Source organism: Sardina pilchardus, chromosome 1 (assembly GCF_963854185.1).
Source record: "Sardina pilchardus chromosome 1, fSarPil1.1, whole genome shotgun sequence".
Classification (NCBI taxonomy): domain Eukaryota; kingdom Metazoa; phylum Chordata; class Actinopteri; order Clupeiformes; family Clupeidae; genus Sardina; species Sardina pilchardus.
The window spans coordinates 49291267-49313733 of NC_084994.1; the positions used below are offsets into that span (position 1 = coordinate 49291267).

Consider the following 22467-nt stretch of genomic DNA (forward strand, 5'->3'; position numbering starts at 1 on the left):
ACTGTTTCACTTTCTGTAAATCAATTTAGCTTGGTGGTTCTAATTTCTAATAAACACATTTTACAGTTACTCTAACCCTGTTCCCCCGTCTACCGCTTACTTTTATAATAAGTCCCCATTAATTCAATTAAACTGTAACGAAACTGAATCATTTTTGGGGAAAAGTGCAAGGCCGTGCTATCTAAAGTTAGATGTAAGGAAGCGGATGCGTTTCCATATGGAGTGCTGTGGTGTCATGGCTACAGGAACACTAGAGGCCCCATCCTTCAGCTCAGTCTCTCAGGTGAGCCACATATGGGACTGTGGACAGATGTGTGTGTGTGTGTGTGTGTGTGTGTGTGTGTGTGTGTGTGTGTGTGTGTGTGTGTGTGTGTGTGTGTGTGTGTGTGTGTGTGTGTGTGTGTGTGTGTGTGTGTTTGTGTGTGCACGCACCCCACCCCAGACTGTGCCCTCAAGGACTCACGCTAGCACAATCAGCACTCTGTCTACCACACAATGACGACAGAGGAGGTCGAGGACCCTAGTGAAATAAGAGGGTTTATTTTCAACCGAATTGCTGAATTTAGTTCTATACTTGATGCTCAGTAGTTATCATCTCAGACACCCCAACCCCCCAACCCCACCCCTCCCCTAATCTGGTTTGGAATCACAACCATCTAAACAACCATAAAAGGTAATAAAAAAAAGGCAAATAACAAAATCCACACTGTCTTGTGTCATTAAATATTTCCATACATAAGAACCATAATATATTAGTACACATCAAACAACATGGCAGACTTTCTTGCATTGGCCACAGCTAAATTTACAAGTCAGTATGAAACAAAAAGCAACTGCCGGTCATAATGAAGAACCAGGACACTGTCATCTCATTGCTCGAAAGAACGACGGATCTAAAATTTACATCGTGGTATTACAGGTACAAAAATGAGTTTGTGATTTGATTACATATCTAGTGGCAAACATGAATACATTTACATATGATACTGTAGTTGATGAATATAAAGATGAGGACCGTAACATGTCAGTCTATGTATAAATATTACATATTATACCTTTGTGTTTCATCATTGCAATGACAGCAGTACATAGCATATGTGTGTGTATATAAATGATCTGTACAAGTCCAGATTTCCACTTCAGATTCCTTCTCCCCATGCTTGCCTGCGTCACGGTATCACGTCTGGGTGCGTCGCCAGCTGAAGTGGAAGTGTGTCGTCTTTTAGTAAGATCCAGCTACTTAACATGTCGGACATAATTATTGTAATCAATACTTGACACTGGCACTGGAAATCAATATGGGGCCTTAATAACTCATCGTCCATATCCTCTTGGACAGTGTATGATTAGCATGATCTCAAGACAAAACAAATGTGAATGACTGGTGTGCTCGATCTAGTAAGTGAAAATCAGGAAATTCATGGTGTAAAATAATGCCCTTGAGGACTCCAGAGATGTTTATTAGTGATATTTATCTGTCACCTAGAATTGCCACAATACTTTCTAGCATTTTTTTAAACGATTTCCCCCAAATCATCTTGTGCCAGATTTCAGTGTTGCATATGCTCCAAAATATGTTATTAAATTCTAATTCATGCTATTCAAAAAAAAGAAAGAAAAAAAAACACTATCTATACAAATTACATTTCGACTGGAAAACCATTTTTTTTGTGCCCTGAGGAAAGCTTACACTACCTCTCACATCGCACAAATGGTCTTATATTTTATTGGCAAAATAGACAAATATATATAAATATAAACGGATTAAGCAAGCTTAATAGTACTCCAACAGCCTTTCAAACTCCCCTCACAGTGGCAGCTCAAATAAATATGTGCACTGTGTTTTTATTTATGGTTTGAAATAATTCCAAATTGTTTGAAATGTTTGCAAATGTTTATGCTGTGGCAGAGAGAACTGGAAACGGTCATTCCAGCATTGAGAAGTCTGCTTATTTAGACCAAGGGTCTGGCTGTTTTTCCATCTCAAAGTTTTCTTTCTTAAGCTTTCTAATATTATTAACATTATTTGACTATATTGTTTGTAAAACAAATACCAGTGATACCAATGATGATTCCTAACAAGAATTAAAAAAGAAAATACCCAGACGGATTATGCAGGCATATAAACGGGTTCATTGTACCCAAGTACAATTCAATCATTCATAGCTAAGGATATTAAATTGAGGATATTAGGGAGTTTCTCTGCTATGTTGAGAATTGCAGCTCCATTGTCTTAATTTCATGAGCTTGTACTTGCTGTTCATGGCAGATCCCCTGCTATATGGCACCTATAGCAACTGCAGAGTTTATAGTCATCTTACAAGCACAGGTTACAACTGAAAATACTCTGTGTGGTTACACAATATACACACCTTGAAAACAGAACAAAGCAAAACTCCCCAAATCGGTGGGACCAGAACTGGCTTCAATTCCATCAGAGCTCCACAAATTCAGCAGTGAATCAACACTCTGATCCACAGGTGAGCTTTTGGAGCTGCCTTGACAACCAACTCTGCTAAGCAACAGCGCCGGTTTGATTAACCTCTGACAATGTCCACAGGTTGTCTTTTTAGTTTTTTTTCCAACCTTGAAATGGTTGCAACCATTGGAAACAAATTACACAGCGATATAAATACATCATCAACAGAAGAAAAAAGAAGAAAGGAAATTATATTATGGTCTGTCGTTCTCTCGGCGCTACCAAGAATCATCGTAAGTGTCCATAGCAGTGAAAATAGTTTCCTTGTCAGTCCTTTTTTTTGTACGGATGGAAATGAAGTAATCCAAAAACACTGCTGAGATTAGTGACCCAAGAGCAGCACCAGTTATAACGTACATGCAGTTATGGACTATACATAAGGGCTTGGATGGTCAGAATTAAACATCAACTTTCATTTGAACTTCTTGCCCTCACCTTACCCTAAATACTGACTGTCTCACCAGACAAAACAAACAAAACTGTGTATAAGAATGTCCAATGTTTATGTCTATTAGAGACTAGTGTTATGCTTATAAAGGGCCATGAACCTCTTAACTCCGTACGGCCTTTGTCATTAAACCCATGTAGATGCAGAAAAGACTGAAGCACAAAACTTTTTTTATGCAGCGTGGTGGTACTCTGGGAGTGTGTGTTTGCTGTATAGGATTAGCCTAATACATAATAATTGTACCACTATAATTTGAATAGAACGATTTATTATAAATAAATATTGGGATAAAACTGTTTTGTAATCATGAAATCTGACATCTGAAAAACTGGTGATAAAGTAAGAATGTGAAAACACTCCACCGTTTGTGTGGTCTTAGTAGAAACACAGAGTTATCTCCTCCCAGCAGATTTTACATCTTCAATATGCTCGCTTACTGGCCAGTTGGTGAAAGAGGTTGTTGCAATGGCTTGCTTTGTGTTTCATTAGCAGTGGGAAAATGTTTCAATGACATTGATTCAAGACATAACGAAGCTGAGAGACTACAACGCTGGGTACTACATGGGTTTGGGTAAGTATAGGTGCAAACTCAGCAAAATCCACATGACAGAATGCAATCTTGAAGAAAATGATAAACAATATGACAAGAAAATACAAGGTGAGCTCCTTCACAAAAAAAAGTTCCTATTTCAAATATCATCCTAATAATCTCTTCATGCCTCCACTCAAAGCAGCAACGGTCAATCCCTCTCTCCTTCTCTCTCTCTCGCTCGCTCTCGCTCTCCCACAGTCCGTCTCTCTGTCTCTCTCCGTTTTTTTTTCTCTCCTCTTCCTTAATCCCTCCGTCCAGCTCTGAGTTGTGGACGCGCTGGTCCTCTCGGCGTGTCCCCTAGGCCTTCTTGCACTTGCCTTTCTTCTCCCGCTGCTGGAACTTCCGGAGCCTGCGGGCCCACGTGTCCCTCCACTGGATGACCAGGCTGCCCTTGTCCGCCACCACGCCGCTCTGGCCCGGCGAGTCCTCGTCGTTGCCCAGCAGCAGGTACTTCTTGCCGGGCTTGATCTTGGGGCACTTGCAGGCCACGTCCTTGGCGCGCACCCACAGGAACTGGTCGCCGCGTCGGATGCGGCTCTCGCCCTGCTTGTAGACGGAGATGATGTTGACGGTGAACTTCCACCACTCGCCCGCCTTGTCCGCCTTCAGGATGTGAACCTGGACGGCTGTTGACAGAGCGAGAAAATGTGGGTGAGAATTCAGGAATTGTTTACTTAATAATGGCACATCATGGGAGGGTGTTTCATCTTAATTATATATTGCATTGTTCAAATGAACAGTTTTTACCGGCATTTTTCAGACAGACTAGCAGTAAGATGATTAGCAGTAATTATATGAGGGAAGGTAATTCTAGTGTTTATTTCTCCCAAAATAGACTTTTGATTATTTAATGTCACGGTAGATATCTGTATATGCGTAATGATATGTTTAAACTTGTATGTTTTTGTGAACCTGGAATGACGGATGAAAGATGAAAGTCCAGACAGAGAAGCAAAAGTTCCACATCATTTCATTATTTCATGTTGACACAAAACACGAGGCAGCGTCAGGTTCGTTCATCACGTGAATTAAAAAGTGTGGGTGTGAGGTGCCAGTGTGTTCCCGACATATGAGCATTCCTTCCTGGTGTGACCTCTGTCCTATCTGTGTGGCCCAACACATTCTTTTCCTCCGCTGCCGTTGCCATGGCCATTACAGCTGGGAATATATCTGTCAACAATGGAAACTCACCAACGCCTGCTCATGTCATAAATTTTCCCCTCTAATAGTTTCTTTTCCGAAATCAAAGTTTCCTAAAACAATGACAAAAAAAACTCTGGAGATAGCAATGAAGCATATTGGAATAACTTGTAAGACATCCCATATTTTTGGAATAGGATTTCTTTTCTTTTTCTTTTTTTTTTACAAAATGGCTTTCAGGAATGGAACAGAAAATGTAGAAATCTTTAAGGTGCAGAAGAACATTAGATTTTAGAATCCTAATGACTGACTTGCTGATCATTGTCCCAAAGACCCCCAGACTGACAGAGTGTTCCCACCCAACCCCCAGTGTACACACAACACACACACACGCATCTGAGCCAAAATAAAATGAAAAGTCTTTTTTAAAAAGTATGTTATCAAAGCTGGATAGACTTGCACGAGGGATGTTCATCTCCTGAATAAAAATGAAATGCACACATCAGCAAACCTCATCATATCACTGTCTGTCCCTTTTGCCTTTTGACGGAGCCGGTGAATGTGAGCGAGCGCCTCACCACTGCGCAGCACACGGAGACCTGTTGGCATCTCTCTGCTGCTCCTTCACAGCCTTGACGTCTAGCTATGCATCTGTAGGGCCTCTCCAGAGGCAAGCTGTTCATCTGCTCCACATGCAAAAGGGGGGTTGGGGGGGGTTGGAGGGGGGTGCTGGAAACGGTGCTTTATCTTCCCGGCATAGTTTGCTCTGTGCAGCGCCAGCAGCCGAGCCGAGCGAGCGTGCAAGCATTCCAGCTGATGTCCTTTTCTCTCCCCTCGCGCCTCTCGTCTCGCGCCTCGTCTCTCTCTCTCTCTCCCCCCCACCCCAGCGAACAAGACCGTCCTTTCAGAGCCGGAGCCCTCGGTGTTTGTGCGTCTCGTTGACGTCCGTTCGGGCCCCTGTTTGTTCTCGTCTGCTGACGGAGACCCCTGTGCTAACTGGTGCGGGCCCAGGGTGGCCCACGGGCCTTCTGCTATTAGCATTACCGCCAGAGGTGCTACTCCTGGAATTTGGCTCTGCGCTCCCCATGGAACTTCCAACTCTTTCTCTCTCTCTCCCTCTCCCTCTCCCTCTCCCTCTCCCTCTCCCTCTCCCTCTCTCTCTCTCTCTCTCTTCTCGACTTGACTCGACGCGGAGCGCTCTGGTCTGAGGACGATCAGAACACTGCGTCTCGCACATTTCTTTAATTAGAGGATGAGTGGGTGATTATGAAGCTGGCCCCCGAGCTCATTAAGTTCCCTCATGAGAAAATAACATCCGCCTTTTTTTTTTTTTGCTGTATGCGTCGCAGCCCTTGTGCTGTGGTTTGTGTTCGCGCTTGAACTTCTGGTGGGAGAGAGTTGTGTGTGTGTGTGTGTGTGTGTGTGCGCTGATACCGACGCAGTTGACTCATGCCCTCTGCGTTCCCTCCAGTCCCTGGCCCTCCACCAGTCCCTGCCTGTAACTGGAGATACTCAGTAGGCCTCGGGTGTCCTCGGCGGAGAGTGCTAGAAGCACTGCGTCACCTCCATTATTTATGCTCCTGGAAGTGGTTTGCTGCTGTAATTTGAATAGGAGCGGAGGATCTCTGGGAAAGGAGGGAGATGCGGCGGGGTGGGAGTGGATGGTGAGAAAGCTGCTCTGTCATACCTCACGATTAATAGGTGGCTTTAGACACTGAGCGCCGAGAGAGGGAGGGAGGGAGGGAGGGAGGGAGAGAGATGGAGAGAGACATGAGGATAACTAGAGAGAGAAAACAGTGCACTCGTGTCTCTCTCGCTGAGCGAAGTGTTGTGGTTGTCCATTTTATCCGAGCGATAAATCTCCTCTCGCTGTTCAGGTAGAGGCGGCGGATTCTACTCGTCGTGTGTCTGTTTATCACTTTAAATATCTCATCATGCGGCTGTAATGGCCTCTCTTCTCTTTTATCTGTGTGCCTTTATGGATTTACTTAACACAGCATTAGCTGATAAGATAAACAGATATGGTAAAACCATAAGAGACATAATCACACACTGATATATAACCGTCTCTTACCCGTGTCCTAATAGAAACTACTACAGCACCTGTGAGTGCTACTCTACTCATTAGGTCTAAGAGTATCACACTCATCCAAATCCATATGTGTTCAGATGTGAATAATATTACAGGTATTTACAGGTAACTCATGAATCATATTTAAGTATAATTCATGATAAATATTAAATATTATGTAAATTGTCTGATATAAATATTGAATGCCAGATGGGCCCTCCAAAACAAAGAGCACCCAGAGATCAGGTCATCAGCTCCGCTGGGCTACTGGGCATGAAATATACATAGACTCCCTCCACCACGTATGGCAGTGAATCCTAATCACCCGCTTTTCTCTGAGACCCCCCTCCCCCCCCCCACCACCCCCTCGGACACCCTGCCGTCCAGTCCAGTCATCTAGCCGTAATCCGGCTGACCCGTGGGCCCGGGCAGCTCTGGGCTCAGCTGCGTCCTCTCCTCTTCCCCGCTGCGCTTTTTTTTTCGGCGGAGCGTGTTGTGTTTTCGCCTCCTCCGTTTTTTTTTTCCGGAAGGATCGCTTAACGCGCAGGAGGGTCCTCTCCCGAGGAGCGCTACCCTCGCCGGGCCGCTTAAAGAAAGAGACCCTCCCGTGGGCCAGCGCCGGGCCAGCGCCGCTCCGTACGCAGCCCAGGGGCGGGGGGGGGGGGGGGGGGCAGAGGGGGGTGGATTAGGTCCAGGCCCACAGGCCCCGGCGGAGTGCCACGGGCCCACAGGCACAGGCCTGCTCAGGGCAGAGCGCCGCGCCACAGTAGGGGAGCCACGGGGGGAAATTGGGAGTAATTTGTAATTAAGGAGGACTGTAAGACGGCCAGCAGTGGGGGTCCACCCCTCCCCTACACCGGGCCATCTGATGCCAGTGTGTGTGTGTGTGTGTGTGTGTGCGTTTGTGTGTGTATGTGTGTGTGAGTGAGAGAGAGAGAGAGAGAGAAAGAGAGAAAGAAAGAGAGAGAGAGACCCCCCAACACACACACACACACACACACACACACACACACACACAGGCAACCCTCCCTAAAAGCTGCAGGTGGGCTGACAGCCTGAAGGCGCTGAGGCTGCTCTGTACCAGTAGGGGCCCCCTGCAGACGTGAGGTGCATGCCAGGTTCACACTCAGACCTCCTCGCCCCTCTCCTCCTCTCCCCTCTCCCCCTCTCCTCGCCCCTCTCTCCCCCTCTCCTCTCCTCTTCTCTCCTCTCCCCCTCTCCTCGCTCCTTGCCCCTTGCCCCTCTCCCGCTCGCTCCACATGAGGGAGAGAACTCTGGCCAGGGAGCACACACCAGACTTCCACAGGCCTGACGCTTTCATCATGCGAGTGATTAAAACTCCCCAGTCTCTAAACCACAAAGCCGCCCGCCCACCCTAACAGGTAACGCAGCGTTTAACATTTACCAGACCACTTTTCCTCTCACATGTAAGACTTTATGCTGTTGTGCAATGCCATTTCTTTTTTTAAAAAACTCACTTTATAACTTCACTATCCAAAATGACAATGATTAACTTTCGCGTATTTCCACACTGAGGGTGATATATTATTAAAAACGTGGAGGAGTGCGCAGCAGTCATCACTTAATTGTGCTGTGTGTGTGTGTGTGTGTGTGTGTGTGTGTGTGTGTGTGTGTGTGTGTGTGTGGAGGGGGTCTGTGTAAAGTGGGGGTCTCTTCACACCTTTGTGGGTCTGCGGAGTGAGAATAGGGGTCGGGTTCCACCCGATTGGAGATGCATGTTCCATATCATAGCGTGGAGTGCAGCGATGTCAAGCTAATGGAAGGATTTAGCAGCCAGAACGGCTCCACATGTGGAACACCACCGAGGGGAAATATTTAGGGGAGTGAGTCACAGACTCAATCACAGGTAGGGATTTACACACACATACACACACACACACACACACAGATGAAAGGTGCTTGGAAATATGTGTTCATACAAATGTGAGAGTTCATTGGTTTGCACGTTGACATTGTCCATTACAGCAGTGAGATAGCATCTGCAAAAGTCTTTCCTACGACAGAAAGTACTTCCCATATTCCCATATTCCCATATTCATTTACATTAGTGATGCATGAGCCTCGAGGTTTGGATTTGGGAATCTGACTTCTCCGTGCCTCAGCTCACATCCTGAAGTCAGGAATGTGGAAAGGTTCAACGGATCTTGCTTGAGGACAACAACAACAATGGATACCTCGGAGTCCTCAGAGACCTGTGCTCGAGTACAGTACGGTTCTGCAAGACTGCATATCTCGGTTCTGGCATCTGAGGATATCTTTAAAGGCCATCTTGAAGTTAAGGGGAAAAAAATAGCTGGCGGTACCTCAAATCCAGATGTACCAACTGCCTGTAATAAAGTCTGCTGAACCATTTGCAAGCACCCTTGCCATGGTTGAATGATTGACCCCCCCCCCAAGCCCAACCCCCCAGGGGTAAAGAGAGGAGGTCAGGAGAGCTCATCTGATGCTGATGTGCTCCTCAATGACATGAGAACGCTGGCTGGCCACAGGAATGCCTGCCAGGGCCGGGCTCTTCCCTTAATGAGGATCTGGGAGAGCGGCGAGGTCCCCTCTGTCCGTCACAGTGCCATGGCTTGATCCGCTTTGTGCTTAACTACCTGCTGGGCTGTCCGTCACTGCTGCCCCCTCCGTCCCCCGTCCCCCCCCCACACCCCCCTTCCTTCCACCTCCCTGGCGAGGCCAAATAAGCCCCTCTCTGATGGCCTTTCCTCCTGTTTGATCCTTTGACTTTCTTCTTGAAAGCTCCGAGTAAGCCGTCACTACAATAGCCCCCGCGCTGAGCAGGCCCTGGGGAGCCGTTGGGGCCGAGGAAGAATAAAGATGTAGCGCAGGACACACATCCTCTTACTTCTAATGTGTGTGTGTGTGTGTGTGTCTGTTTGTGTCTCCGTCTCTGTGTGTGTGTGCGCGCACATACGTGCAGACTTTATGGTTTTATGGTGCAGCGGTCGACTCACCATAATCTTTCTTGCAGTATTTCTTCATGTTGATCTTCAGCTTGCCTTTCGATGCTTTGCAGTAGGAGTCGCAATCTGCATGAGAGAAAATGGACCGAGAGGACAGAGTTGAGAGAGAGAGAGAGAGAGAGAAGTTGGGAAAGAAAGAGTTAGAGACACTTTTCTTACAACCAGCAATAAAAACAACTCCAGAACAAGCCGCGTCTGATATGAGAATTCAAGACATGTCCTTAGATAGATACATGCCTCCCCTTGAATACCTCTGGCCTCTTGCAGGACCCATCTGCCCACTCCAATTGTGTTGCCCTAATAGGCTTTATGGGGCATTCAGTGGAGTGGCCCCCGCAGCACAGAGGAGAGCCAGACAAAAGCCCCCGCGTGCTGCAGCCTGTGTCCGTCTGTGGCCCTGCCCCTGCCCCTGTCCTGCCCCTGTCCTGCCCCTGTACTGCCCCTGCCGGGGGGACCTTTGTGCGGCGCCGCTCATTGTGCCCGTCCACAGCTTTAGAATTGCACACAAATAAAGTAGCCCCACGTCCCCACTGTCCTGGCGGCTCTGGCGGGGCTGATTAAGGCCGATTATGATCACGCCCCCGTCCCCCACCCTTCGCCCCCCCTCGGTCACCACGGCGCTGTCCTCGGACCCCAAAACTTTTCCATCACCGTCGGCGACAACCACCCACCGCCCGCCGCCGCCGAGCGTGCTTTTGCCACCCCACCTCCCGAGCCGTGTCAGCCTTTGGCATTTATTACACCGGGAGGCTGAGGGTGGTGCCCAGAGGGTGGTGCTGGCGCTGGCTGTATGGGGAGGGAGGAGGCGAAGGGGAGGGTGGAGAGGGTGGAGAGGTCGTCCGCAGACAAAGGGAAGTCGGGGGGAAATTAGCAGCCCATGAAGCATTAGCGCAAAAAGTCCTTTTCGGTGCGGACTCTGCCAGGGGGCGGACAAATAAACACCGGGGGCCCCTGTGGCCCTCCTCCTCCTCCACCTCCTCCTCCTCCCTCCCACGAGCGCGCCGAAAAAAAGCGCGCGCCAAGCGCCTGTTCCAGATCACCAGTCCAGCCGCTCCGCGCGCCAGAGATTTATGATGAATGGCCGCGCCTGCTGCCGAGCGCTCTGACGCTCCACATACTGACCTGAGTGTGAAGGCGCCAGAAGGCTTTGCGCTGATGGACTGTAATGGACTGTCACCGGGCCAGGCCCAAGCTCTCTGGAGCACTTGAACCCCGCCATACGAGGCCACACTCATTCATTTTCAGAAAGATGAAAATTCACTCGTTTCCTTCCTCAAGAAGATAAAAATTCACTCATTCCTTCCCGAAGAGGATGAAAATTCACTCGTTCCTTCCCGAAGAAGATGAAAATTCACTCGTTCCTTCCCCAAGAAGATGAAAATTCACTCGTTCCTTCCCCAAGAAGATGAAAATTCACTCCTTCTCCAAAAAGAGATAATTCACTCGTTCCCCAAGAAGATGAAAATTCATTCGTGGCCCACTAAACTCATCTCCTTACAAATTGGAACCAGAGTGTCTCCTTTTGTTTTTGCCCCCCCCCCCCTCTTCCCACCTCAGGCATTGTGCTGGTCCTCTTTTGGAGGGGATGCTGAGACAAGAGGTGGGAGAGAGGGAGAGAAAGGAGAGGCAGCTCTGGGCAGGCCGGGCCCTTTTCAGCGCTGCCTCACTATGAACAAAGCGCATTGTTTTTGGGCCGACCCTCGCCTGCTCCATGCCTGCCTTTTACTCGCCCTTTATACTCGCTGTGAATGAGGTTGCCCGGGCAACAGCGGAGTGACACAAAAATGTCCTCCCCCCGCCCTGAAAAAAGACGAGAGAAGACCGTTGGAGGGGAGGGCTGCTTTTCTAGTAAACCCTGAATCAGTGAAAACATGGGACAGCGCGTCAAATAAAAGTAGACAGAGAGAGAGGGAGGGAGAGAGAGAAAGAGAGAGAAAGACCACTAAAGAGAGAGAGAAAATAAAAGAAAGAGCACTAAAGATAAGAGAGACAGAGAGAGAGATAAAGACCACTAAAGAGTGAGAGAGAGAGAGAGAGAGCAGCAAAGTAAAGGGAGCTGAAGAGTCCATCTCGAGACGGCCTGATTTCCATTTAAATGAGCAGTGCCATAGAAAAAACAGCTGCTTTTGTTTTGCTCATAACCCCCCTGCTGCCCCCATGATAACTTCCCTTTGATAGTCCCTCACTCCCCATTAGCCGGCCATCTAAGGACAGCACCCCCAGATCCCCATCAGGGCTCTCTCTCTCTCTCTCTCTCTCTCTCTCTCTCTCTCTCTCTCTCTCTCTCTCTCTCTCTCTCTCTCTCTCTCTCTCTCTCTCTCTCTCTCTCTCTCTCTCTCTCTCTCTCTCTCTCTCTGCCACCAGGACACACGTGCTCAGCGCAGGCCTGACTCTCCACGTCCCTCACACAGTGGACGAGGTGTCGTTGAGGCGCTGAAAAGACAATGTGAATCGCTCGCTGTCTGCCTGACCGCCAGCATCTCTCTCGCTCTCTCTCCCTCATGACAGCCAGTATGTGAGTGTGAGTGTGTGTGTGTGTGTGTGTGTGCGCGCTTGCGTGTGTGTGTGCGTGTGTGGAAACAATCCAGTCGATTCTGGCTCGGCGTCGCATTGAAACGGCACTCACTCCATCCCTGGAGCCGAGTAAAAGGCTGGTCGGATAGCGACGGCGTTGCCCTCTGTGTGTTCTTGCGCGTGTTCTCTGCGGGTGACAAGAGATACTAACCAGACCACCGCTGGGCTCCGTCGCACAGACCGGCTCTGTAACTGTAAGCTCTCTCTCTCTCTCTCTCTCTCTCTCTCTCTCTCTCTCTCTCTCTCTTTCTCTCTTCTCTTTCTCTTTCTCTTTCTCTTTCTCTCTCTCTCTCTCTCTCTCTCTCTCTCTCTCTCTCTCTCTCTCTCTCTCTCTCTCTCTCTCTCTCTCTCTCTCTCTCTCTCTCTCTCTCTCTCTCTCTCTCTCTCTCTCTCTCTCTCTCTCTCTCTCTCTCTCTCTCCCTCCCTCCCTCCCTCCCGGCGGCACTTTCCAGCCCATTGTGTTGCTGCTCTGACTCCTAATGCACTAACAACCCACCATGCTGTGCTTTTCACGGCTAACTGAGTCGGTGAAACTCGGGGGGGGGGGGGGGGAGATAATGGGGGGAGCGTGCGAGAGCGTCCACTGTACCCCGGCCAGCGAGGGGGGGACTCGTACGAGGCCCCGGCCGGCGGACTGTGGCCGGTCGTGGGGCCGGCCGGGGTCAGCGGAGCGGCGGGACGTCACCGGCGTCCAGACGAACTGTAGCGTCCGACACACTGGGCTCGGGAGTGGCCACAATGAAGTGTGAAGAACAGCACAGGGGGAAGGCTTTCTCCTGCCGCGACGAGACTGATTGAGAAACAAATTGCTGCAAATAAAGCATGTAATTAGATTATAGCCAGAGCCCGGGGCTGGGGCTGCTGCTGCTGCTGCCGGGGAGCCTACTGAATGGGGCTGGGTCCTTTCCAGAGAGAGAGGGAGGAGAGAGAGAGAGAGAGAGAGAGAGAGAGAGAGAGAGAGAAAGAGAGAGGGGGGGCAGACTTTTCTTTCACTTGTTCGTTTTCTCTCACACTTCAGGGGAGAAAATGGTCCATCTGTCTGTCTGAGAGAAGTCCTCCAAAAGCCTAACGCGTCGCACATGGAGTTTGGACGCATTAGGCGAAGGACGGAGTAAAATGTTTTGGGCAAGGCGAGAGCGGCGTGTTTGGAGGATCAGGGCTCTGGGTCCTCCTGTTCCAGAACATGAGTCTTGTTTGAATCAGAGGGCAAACAAGAGGAGTCGGCCAGAGGCACAACTGATAGTTTTACACGCTGAGAAAAGACAGTGACAGCAGGGCAGGCAGCAACATCAAACAGCATTCATTACGCTGTTCTCACCACTCCACCCTGTCTCTCTCTTTCTCTCTCTCCCTCTCTCTTTCTCTCTCTCTTTCTCCCTCTCTCTTTTTTACTTCATCTGTTTTTCTTTCGGACAGAAAAACAAGAGGTCTTTTTCGGCGGGTCCCGCTGACCCGGCGCTTTAAGGTCTCCGGATGGGAAGTGCATGCGAGGGCGTGAGGAGCGCTAATCACGGTCCAGGGCGGGGCGCCTCACCAGCCGTGTAAACACTTCCAGCTGGAGCTGGAGCTGGAGCTGGAGCTCCGAGGAGAGGAGCGAGGAGCGAGGAGCGAGGAGCGAGGAGCGAGGAGCCACCGCCGGGGTCGGAGGGGAGGAAAGAGGAGACGTCCTCACGGCCTTATCGCAGCCGGCCATCACGGAGATCAGCGCTGTGGTCTCGGCCATGGTCAGTGGCATCATCAGCAACTGCTAATCTCCACTGCATAGCATTCCTCTGAAGACATCTCTTTCACTCGAGTGTGTGTGTGTGTGTGTGTGTGTGTGTGTGTGTGTGTGTGTGTGTGTGTGTGTGTGTGTGTGTGTGTGTGTGTGTGTGTGTGTAGGACGGGAAGAGGTCCGGGGGTGGTGGGGGAGTGGCGGCTCACACCATCCGTGACCTCCTGCACAATATGTGTTTTGTCTGGGCCTCGCAATCGGAGGTATTTGCCATGCATTCCACCCCTCTCTATGTGGTCAAGGGACCCATTGCTGAAGAGACAAATTAACATCCCCCATCTCTTCTCCTCCATGCCCCCCCCCCCCCTCCTCCTCCTCCTCGCCCCTCTCCCTGGGCCTGGGGAGGCACCTGCTGCACAGCTGTCCACCCCACCCCACATCACCCCACCCGTCTCCACGAGGAGTCTGCAGGTTCTCCCCCTGGCTCCCAGGCACCGGGGCAATTGTGGAGGAGCCCAGGGGTGGTGGGAGTCGGGTGGTGTGCTGACGGAGGCTGGTGGGTGGAGATGGTAGGATGATAAGGAGGTCCACATCTGCTACTCATCATCTATTGGATGAGATCATATTTCTCTCTTCCAATAAGCGCCGCTGTCCTAAGGTGGGCTCCAGGCCTCCAGGAGACAACATAATAAATGCAGACTCAGGGCCCGACGCCTGGGTGGTCCAGCAAGTCCACTCTGATGGGAGCGCTTCAGTGTGTCTGTCTGGGTGCCACGCCTACTAATCACACTGATTTGGGGGCTCTCCCTCATTGTTGAGTCCTCTGAAGGGTACGCTTCCAAACGTGAGAATGTAGAATTTCAGCATCACGTCATAATATTTTAGTGAAATCTAGATAATCACTTAATAACATGTTTTTAATTCTGTCTATTCTAATTATTGAAACTAGCCCTCTCCATTTTCCACTGCATGATGTCATATGCCGGATGTTGAGTAACAGTAAGATTAGGATTTAACGACAGTATTGCCAGATTGTTATCCTAGGGATAGGCCTCGGGTAAAATGATTTTTTAAAGTTCTCTAAAGGCTCCCCTTGGATCTGAGAATTGTAGGATTTTAGTGGTAATGAGAGAAAAACTTAGGATAAACATTTTGCAGTTACGCAAATCATCTCTGAAAGAACATAATTCTTTCTAAATTTTACATAATTACGAGATATAGAGATGAGACTGGGGAAATATTATACTCAATTCCAAGCAATACAAAATGGAGGATATTTTATGTAATATTCATTCCTAAAATAACCTGACCAACAAAAACATCACAACTTTCCAGTGATGGCACCACAATAGTGTTAAAATGATAGCCACAAGAAAAGGATGCCGGGTCACTAAAAAGTGATTTGCGAGCACACTGGCTTAAAGCTCCGTTGTGTTGCAGGGCCCGAGCGTGAAATGCACACCCGGTGGGGGTGAATGGCTGAGGCCTGGTCTGTGAAAGGCCTGTTTGTTTGTTTTAGGGGAGCTGCACCTCGGCCTCCTCTCCCCCGGCGTGTCTGGGATGCTCCATTAGGTAAAGACAATCTCCCAACCCCCAGGGGCGCCCCCCCGCTGTTACCTGTATCCGCCACCACAACGCCATCACAACCAGACCAGCGGAAAAGAGCTCGCAGAGAACTCCCAGTGCCACGGAACAAACAAGAACCGAGAGAACGGCGGAAGGGAAAAAAAGAAGCGGTGGAACGGAGTCCCGGGTGAGAAAGACGGAGGGAACACGAGCCGCGCGGCGCTCGCGGTGCTGTCAATCGGATCTGTCAGTGAAGCATTAGAGGCCTCGGAGTCGCACAACAGCTGCGCGGCGCGCTCACATGCTAACAATTCCTACTTTAAGAGGGCGCAGAGCGAAGAGCACTCCTCACACACTAGCCTCTACTGCACGAGGGACACACGGAGGCATTTGGGATCAGTATGGGTTCTTATACACGTTTGTTCCTCTACTGATTCCTGTCAATTCAGAACGCTTTTGGTTTTGCTCTGTTCTTAATCTTCTCTGACCTTATTTCAACAAGTAATTCACATATTAGTGTTATATTCCAACAATTTTTCAGGGTATTTCATAACATTCTCTCAGTGCAAACACTGCATGATAGATTGATGTCTGACATGATATATGGATTTCAAAATCTTATTCAGAATTTAGCACATATTTTGCCTGCGAGGGAAGGCAACAAAAAAAAAGCCTGAGCTGATTACATGAAAGTTGAAGGAGAGGATATATTATGTATCCTCGCAAAATCTTCCACAGCTGTAGACTTGATTAGCACAGGCGCCTAAAATTCTAATTCTACCCGGGGTGAAAGAAAAAAAAGAAAATAAAAAATCAACAAGTCAACAATAACAAGTCCCTGAGCCCTCCTGCGTCAGCGCCCCGCTGCGAGGCAGTTAGGGCTGATTAATTGGCGGAAGAGCGCGAGATTAAAGGAGCCCCATCCCAAGGCCAGCGCTAATTGATTTAATATTTATGAACTGGCAGCCAGGAGGAGAGGCAAGAGGGATCCAATTTGAGTGTGCAAGAGAGAGGAGCGCCGCCACTTGTGGAGGAGGAGGAGGAGGAGGAGGAGGAGGAGGTGTCTGCTGCGCTCCTCATCAACCTTCACGTCTCTTCATCTTCTGTGAGGAGGCCTCAGCCAGGGAGCAGAACTGGAGCACTTAGGTCTCATGTATTTACTCATATATGGAGATGAATCTAGAGGTCAATAGCCCTTCCCATAGCCTGGTGCATGACTTTAAAATATCAGCGGCACTCTATAAAATAAAGATGCTGAAATGCTTCTTCAAATCTCTGGATGGTTCCATCCACGGAGAGTGAAAACTCTGTGTTGAACCATTACATCAGGCAAACTGTTGCCTCAATGGTTCTTTGAAGCACTGAAAAAGGTTCTTCTATGGCATTGTTCTGAAGAACCGCTACTGGCCCCATTATTTGAGTGTATGGCATGGTTCTGATCCACTCACCTGCTGGTTCCTCTGTACTGCTTGCAGTGGTCGTTGGCGGTGCTATCGGAATCTCTGTTGCCAGGAGAGAGATAGACAGACAGTCGTGTTAAACATGCAGTAAAAATGGCGAGAATAAAGGATGTCTTACTTAACTGATGACTTTACTTGTTACGTTTGGCACAACCAGTTGGACAATGTGCCAATAAACCCTTGCACATGCACGTTATTCAGTCCCAAGTATCAATGGCCCAGCGTAAGACAAACATCCAAATAAACCAGTTGGGAAAATAGAAAGTTCTATATTGATTTCAGAATGCAGAGTGCTTGAGAGTTACTCATAGAGCTCCGATCCCTGTCAGCTTTTGAAAGTCACCTCTAAGGTGCTCTAAGGTCCAAGACTTGATTCTTTCAATCCTCACTTCAAAGCAATCTAGTAGGAAGTAGAGCGTCTAGGAAGTGGACAGTTACAGACACTATAGGTCACCCAGAACACCGAAGATGACAGATAAACGTAAAAAAAGTCATACCAAGTCGTAGGTCACTACAATTAACACATTAACACAAATATCACAAGCAAGTGGAAGCAAGTAACAGGCAAGGCCAAAGGGAAACCAGAGGAAAAAGGACTACGAGCACAAATATTCAGACAAAGAATGACAAGACTTTTTCAAGAGAGAAATGCACCATAGAACTAATGAGCATGCTTTAAAAAGGCCTGTGTAAAGGAAGAAAGAATCAAGTCTTCTGACAAAACAAAATGGTGGCCCTCAGGTTATGGCGATTCGTCATCTTCATTCTTCCAGCCTGGTTGTTTTGTTGGGAGGAGCTGTGTCCAATTTCCAGACTGGTGAGTAGAAATATGTATTGGATGGAAGAGCTGCTGGGGAGTCTTACTGGGGTAGTGGGACAGCTCGTGAGGCAGAGGGCCAAAGCCACTTGGTGAGATTAACTGATTTTGGTAAGAGCTGAATTCATTTCTGTCAGCATTCCTCATGAGGCCAAAGTAATGGGTGGTCTTAAGTTCTTTGATGCTTTTGCCAGTGAACATGAAACTCATAAATCAAGAAAATAAATGTATTCATTTTTTTTAGTCAAAACAAGATCTTTCAAGTTTTACACTGTCTGTGGCTGAAATGCAATAAAAATCCCTACTCTTACAACTCTACTGAAATGTTTTGTAAACTTCTGTAAAGTAATAGAATGATATATATCAGTCGATAAATAAGATATTAATCAGAATGTATATCTGAGTCACAGTGTGGTCTGGGATACGAGCAAACCCTAATCTGGTACAAACAGTACAGTGTCAGTACGCCCAATGCCCTACATCTCTGATCATTGAACATCAGTATCTACAGCCAGCGAGATAAAATAGCAAGCCTGTTTCTCATAATCAACAACTAGTATGGATTTACAGTCATCTGCTCTGGGCGGTGTGGAGCAGGAGGTTGGGCAGTACGAAGCAGTGACTCCACTCCTTGTTAAAATTCAACTTGGCTCAGGACTGAAGCGTACTGGTTAGCATGCGCTGTTAAAATCAAAACAGATCATTTCACTATTATAAAGCGAAACTAAATATTTTCGATTCAATCTCTGGGACGTCTGTCTGTCCAAGTTTCTCACATTCGTATGCGACTTTCTCCGACTTTCCCAGGAAAACTCAAAGATATCCAATTCCAATACGTTTATGGGTTTAATTGATCCCTCCACTGCCTCTTGCCAGAGAGCGGCTTAAGAGTGACTCATTTCCATGACTGCTTTGTCTAGGTTCCAAGCTTTGTTTCATTGACAAAAGCACCAAAGTAAAACAATTACAGAAGAATGGAGGGTGCCATGATGGCAGTGCTGTTGTCTTTGATAGCAGAAGGCCTGAACTTTTGGTCCTCACTTGGTGTTCCTCAAGCTTGCTGTAGGAACCATTTATCACTTTTAATGTCCTGCATGACCCAAATATGACGTCTGGAGACACAGTTAACAATTCCTTGGTTCTGTGCACTATGAACTTGAGATTTATAAGGAAAGGAGATTGTCAGCAGGTGGCAGATCGTAACGTTGTCCAATTGGGGATTGTGTTAATGATCTGTTTATTATGGCTGTTCCAGTCACTGTTCGAATCATATATCAATTTGTCTGAGGGCTTAACACCACAGACAAGAGGAAATGAGATTCACTTCCTCGAGACTCATGACTGTGTGATAATGGCAATAGAGGCAGTAAAGGGCAGTAAGCCTTGGACGTCAAATCTCTGGATGCGCTTGCCTGGTGAACTTCAGGTATGTCTCTATATTGACCTCTGAGGTAGCTTATATGGAATAGGAGCTTTGCTGAAAGACCGGTGCACGTACTTATGCATGGGGCAATGGGTGAGCGGCTCTGCTGGTAGCCTTTAGCACAACGGTTGCACGTGATACCCGTCACGCCATCTTTACAGGGACATTGGCCCGTGGTTTGGTTACAGGTTTTGCCCGCAGCGCCCACGGGATGGCAATCGCATGCTGTGAGGAACAGAAGAGAAGAGGTAAGAGAACACACGTGTGGGGACACTCACACACACACACACACACACACACACACACACGCTCACACACACACACATACATATAAGCACATATTCACAGACATATAATAAAACCTGCACAAACAGAGACAACTACGACAAACACAAACAGAGAACCGCACAAACAAAAGAGAACAGGTTAACAACAGCAGCAGTGAAATTGGCAACGAGAAGATCTGCAGACAAGACAGCAAAGCTCAGCGTCAGGGAGAGAGGTGAAGGACGAGAAGGAGGTCCAGCGACGTCCATTTTGGGTTTTTTTTTTCTGATGGCCACAAACTAAGGATTCTGTTCTTTTCCACTGGCCTTCAGAGGAGGGCATTTGTCATGTGTGAAGAATCCTGCACGTGCATGTGTGGGAAGTCTCTCTCTCTTTCCTTTCATCAAAACCACTCATTCCACCTATTTGATCAATTAGGGGCTCACTATAACAAAGGCATCATGCAAACCAGTGCACGCTGATGATTCAAACTCCAGCATTGCACAACTCTCGCCCTGAGTCACAACCTGTCTCCAGTGGATGTGTGTTTAGAACAACAGGAAATCACAAAGATGATTCTGATTGGGTGCATTGGGCTTTGAGCTCGTGCCAAAAACTTGCATCTGTCGCATTTCCTCCAAATCTGGGAGGTCTCCCTGGGCCATATGGTTTAATTTTGCGTACTATGTGGGAGAGCGTGCAATAACTTCACATCTCAGAGGGGTTTTTATTATCTTGGGGGCAGCCCTTGAGCTACAGATGCTATTGAAGGAACGTCCGTACGGCTGTTGCGTTCTATCGATATTATGTCACGAGCAGAAAAGCCCCTCTCTCTCTCTCTCTCTCTCTCTCTAATAGCCTGCAGCCACAACCACACAAATATTTCAACAGATCCTCCCATCAAACCGGCGGCTTTTCAAACAGCCCATATACTGGAGTTAATACTGAGGCACCATATGAGCGGTTTCAGTGGGGTGGGATATGGCCGCTGTTATGTGTGGTGCTCTCTGTGTGTGTTAGTCCCCATAAGCCCATGTGTGTGTGTGTGTGTGTGTGTGTGTGTGTGTGTGTGTGTGTGTGAGAGCCACGAGGGATGGTGGAGTGACTGGTCTGCAGGGTGGACCTGACCAGTGGAGCCACTCCCTACAGCTCTGCCTTGTGTCACTTGTCACTAGCCCGTCATCAAAGCTCTCTTTAAGCTGGCCCACTGGCAAGCCTGCCTGTCTGAAGTTTGGTTTAGCCGTAAATGAGAAAGTCACCTTTTCACGCGAAATGGAGCTTCACATTTTTGGATTTTTCTGCATGAAAATCGCACTTTTAATAATTTATGACAGAAGGTTATTTAGGTTAAACTAAAGTAGGAAAACCTACCTTGTGTAACCTTTGAGGAAGCGGTTTGGTTGATAAATGGTGTTAGATCTCACTACAGCATTGAATGGTACAGTCTGGCAAATCCACTAAGCTACACTTCTGTTTACTTTCCAATTCTGGCCTCATAAAAATGATGGATCATAGATGTGATTTTAGTGTTGAATTTCTGAGTGGCTTTTCGTTCTTAGTGGTATGTAGAACAAATTAACTGTTAAATGACTGCTCAATGTGATCTATCAGGTGTGTGTTCACTACTTTATCATTTTTTTTCCAAATTTTTGTTGCCCCAATTTTTCATGAAAAATGGCAAACTACTTTGGACTGTAAGCACTGCTGCTTCACTTGAGGCCCTCCGCTCCTCCCTCCCTCCTGTTCACTCCCTCTCTGCTCGACCCTCGTGAGCGTGTTTCTGGGGGTCGTGATTTATTGTTTCCTCCGCTCTTATCTACACCTGACAACAAAGTGGAATCCGTGGCCTTCCCGCCCCTTATCAGAGCCCGGGTGTGCTCGCGAGGTGCTGAAGCACATGTAGTGATTAGCGCCATCTCCTCAATCTGTCACTCTCCTCATCGACTCGCTTTGTCTGGCACTCAGAGAGCGAGAGATCACTGGAGCTCACGGGGGGTGACTGATGCTATCTCCAAGCACACAGATTTATCCGCGTGTCTGACAAGTGTGTGGGGCGGGCGGGCGGGCGGAGGGAGGGTGGAGGAGGCTTCTTGTTGGAGGAGAGGGCGGGGGACGACGGTGAGGGCGCAGGCTACTTCTGAGAACCAGATTAGTCTAAAAAACGGCGTCTGCCCAATAACTGTCGTGGCCAGACAGTTTGAGCTCACCAGTAAATCAAGGTGCACCACACATGGGTCCCAGGTGGACCAACCTCTCTCTCTCTCCCTTTCTCTCTCTCTCTCTCATTCTCTCTCTCTTTAGAGCCTGCTGGAGTCTTGAGAAGTAGGGGCTTTAAGTGGGTGTCCACGGGGGAAAGTGGTTGCACTCAGGCCTCTCAGCCCCTAGACGACTTGGGGAGAGAGAGACGTGGAGCCTTGCAGGTCTCACTCGAGAGCCCCTCTCACACTCACACACACACACACACACACACACACACACACACACCGCTCTCTCCCTCTGGCAAAGAGGAGCGCGCTCCCATGTCGTCAGCCTTCACCTATCCTATAAAGCGCCACTCTCGGAGTGTCGTGCACTTTTTAACGCACGCCTGGTGGGCTGTGGCTCCTCGCGGAGCGTGGAAACAACCCCTGGAGGTGAGGCTTCGGTCCCGCTTAAACGACGTCCCTCGCTCTCGCTCCCCCCCCCCTCTCTCTCTCTCTCTCCTTCCCTCCGTTCCGCACTCGCCGGGGCAGCTCAGATGGACGCGGCATCGGGTTTCTCACGTAAAAAGATCTTGGCGAGAGCAGCTCCAAATAAAGGGAGAAAAATGTTCTCCGTTAATGGGAGTGCGGAGCCCATTTCAAAGCGCTCCGCCGCGGTGGCTTCAGCCGAGCAGATTGCACAACGTGAGAAGTTCTGAACCCTGCCAATCGTTTACCATGAGGCTGGC

At 48.4% G+C, this 22467-nt stretch overlaps 1 protein-coding gene across 2 annotated transcripts in view; it reads right to left on the bottom strand.

The window, feature by feature from the left end:
- Window positions 1-631: 631 nt before the first annotated feature.
- Window positions 632-22467, bottom strand: part of ntn1a (netrin 1a) — a 61443-nt gene continuing 39607 nt past the window's right edge. Inside the window, exons 4-7 of one of the 2 annotated variants that reach the window (XM_062547892.1) lie at window positions 19347-19496; window positions 17020-17073; window positions 9709-9783; window positions 632-4145 (exon numbers count right to left, since the gene is read on the bottom strand). In XM_062547892.1, coding sequence (XP_062403876.1) covers window positions 3817-4145; window positions 9709-9783; window positions 17020-17073; window positions 19347-19496 — 608 coding nt within the window. In that variant the 3' untranslated portion in view covers window positions 632-3816. The remainder of the gene's footprint in view (window positions 4146-9708; window positions 9784-17019; window positions 17074-19346; window positions 19497-22467) is intronic. The other variant, XM_062547900.1, reaches the window with a different exon arrangement.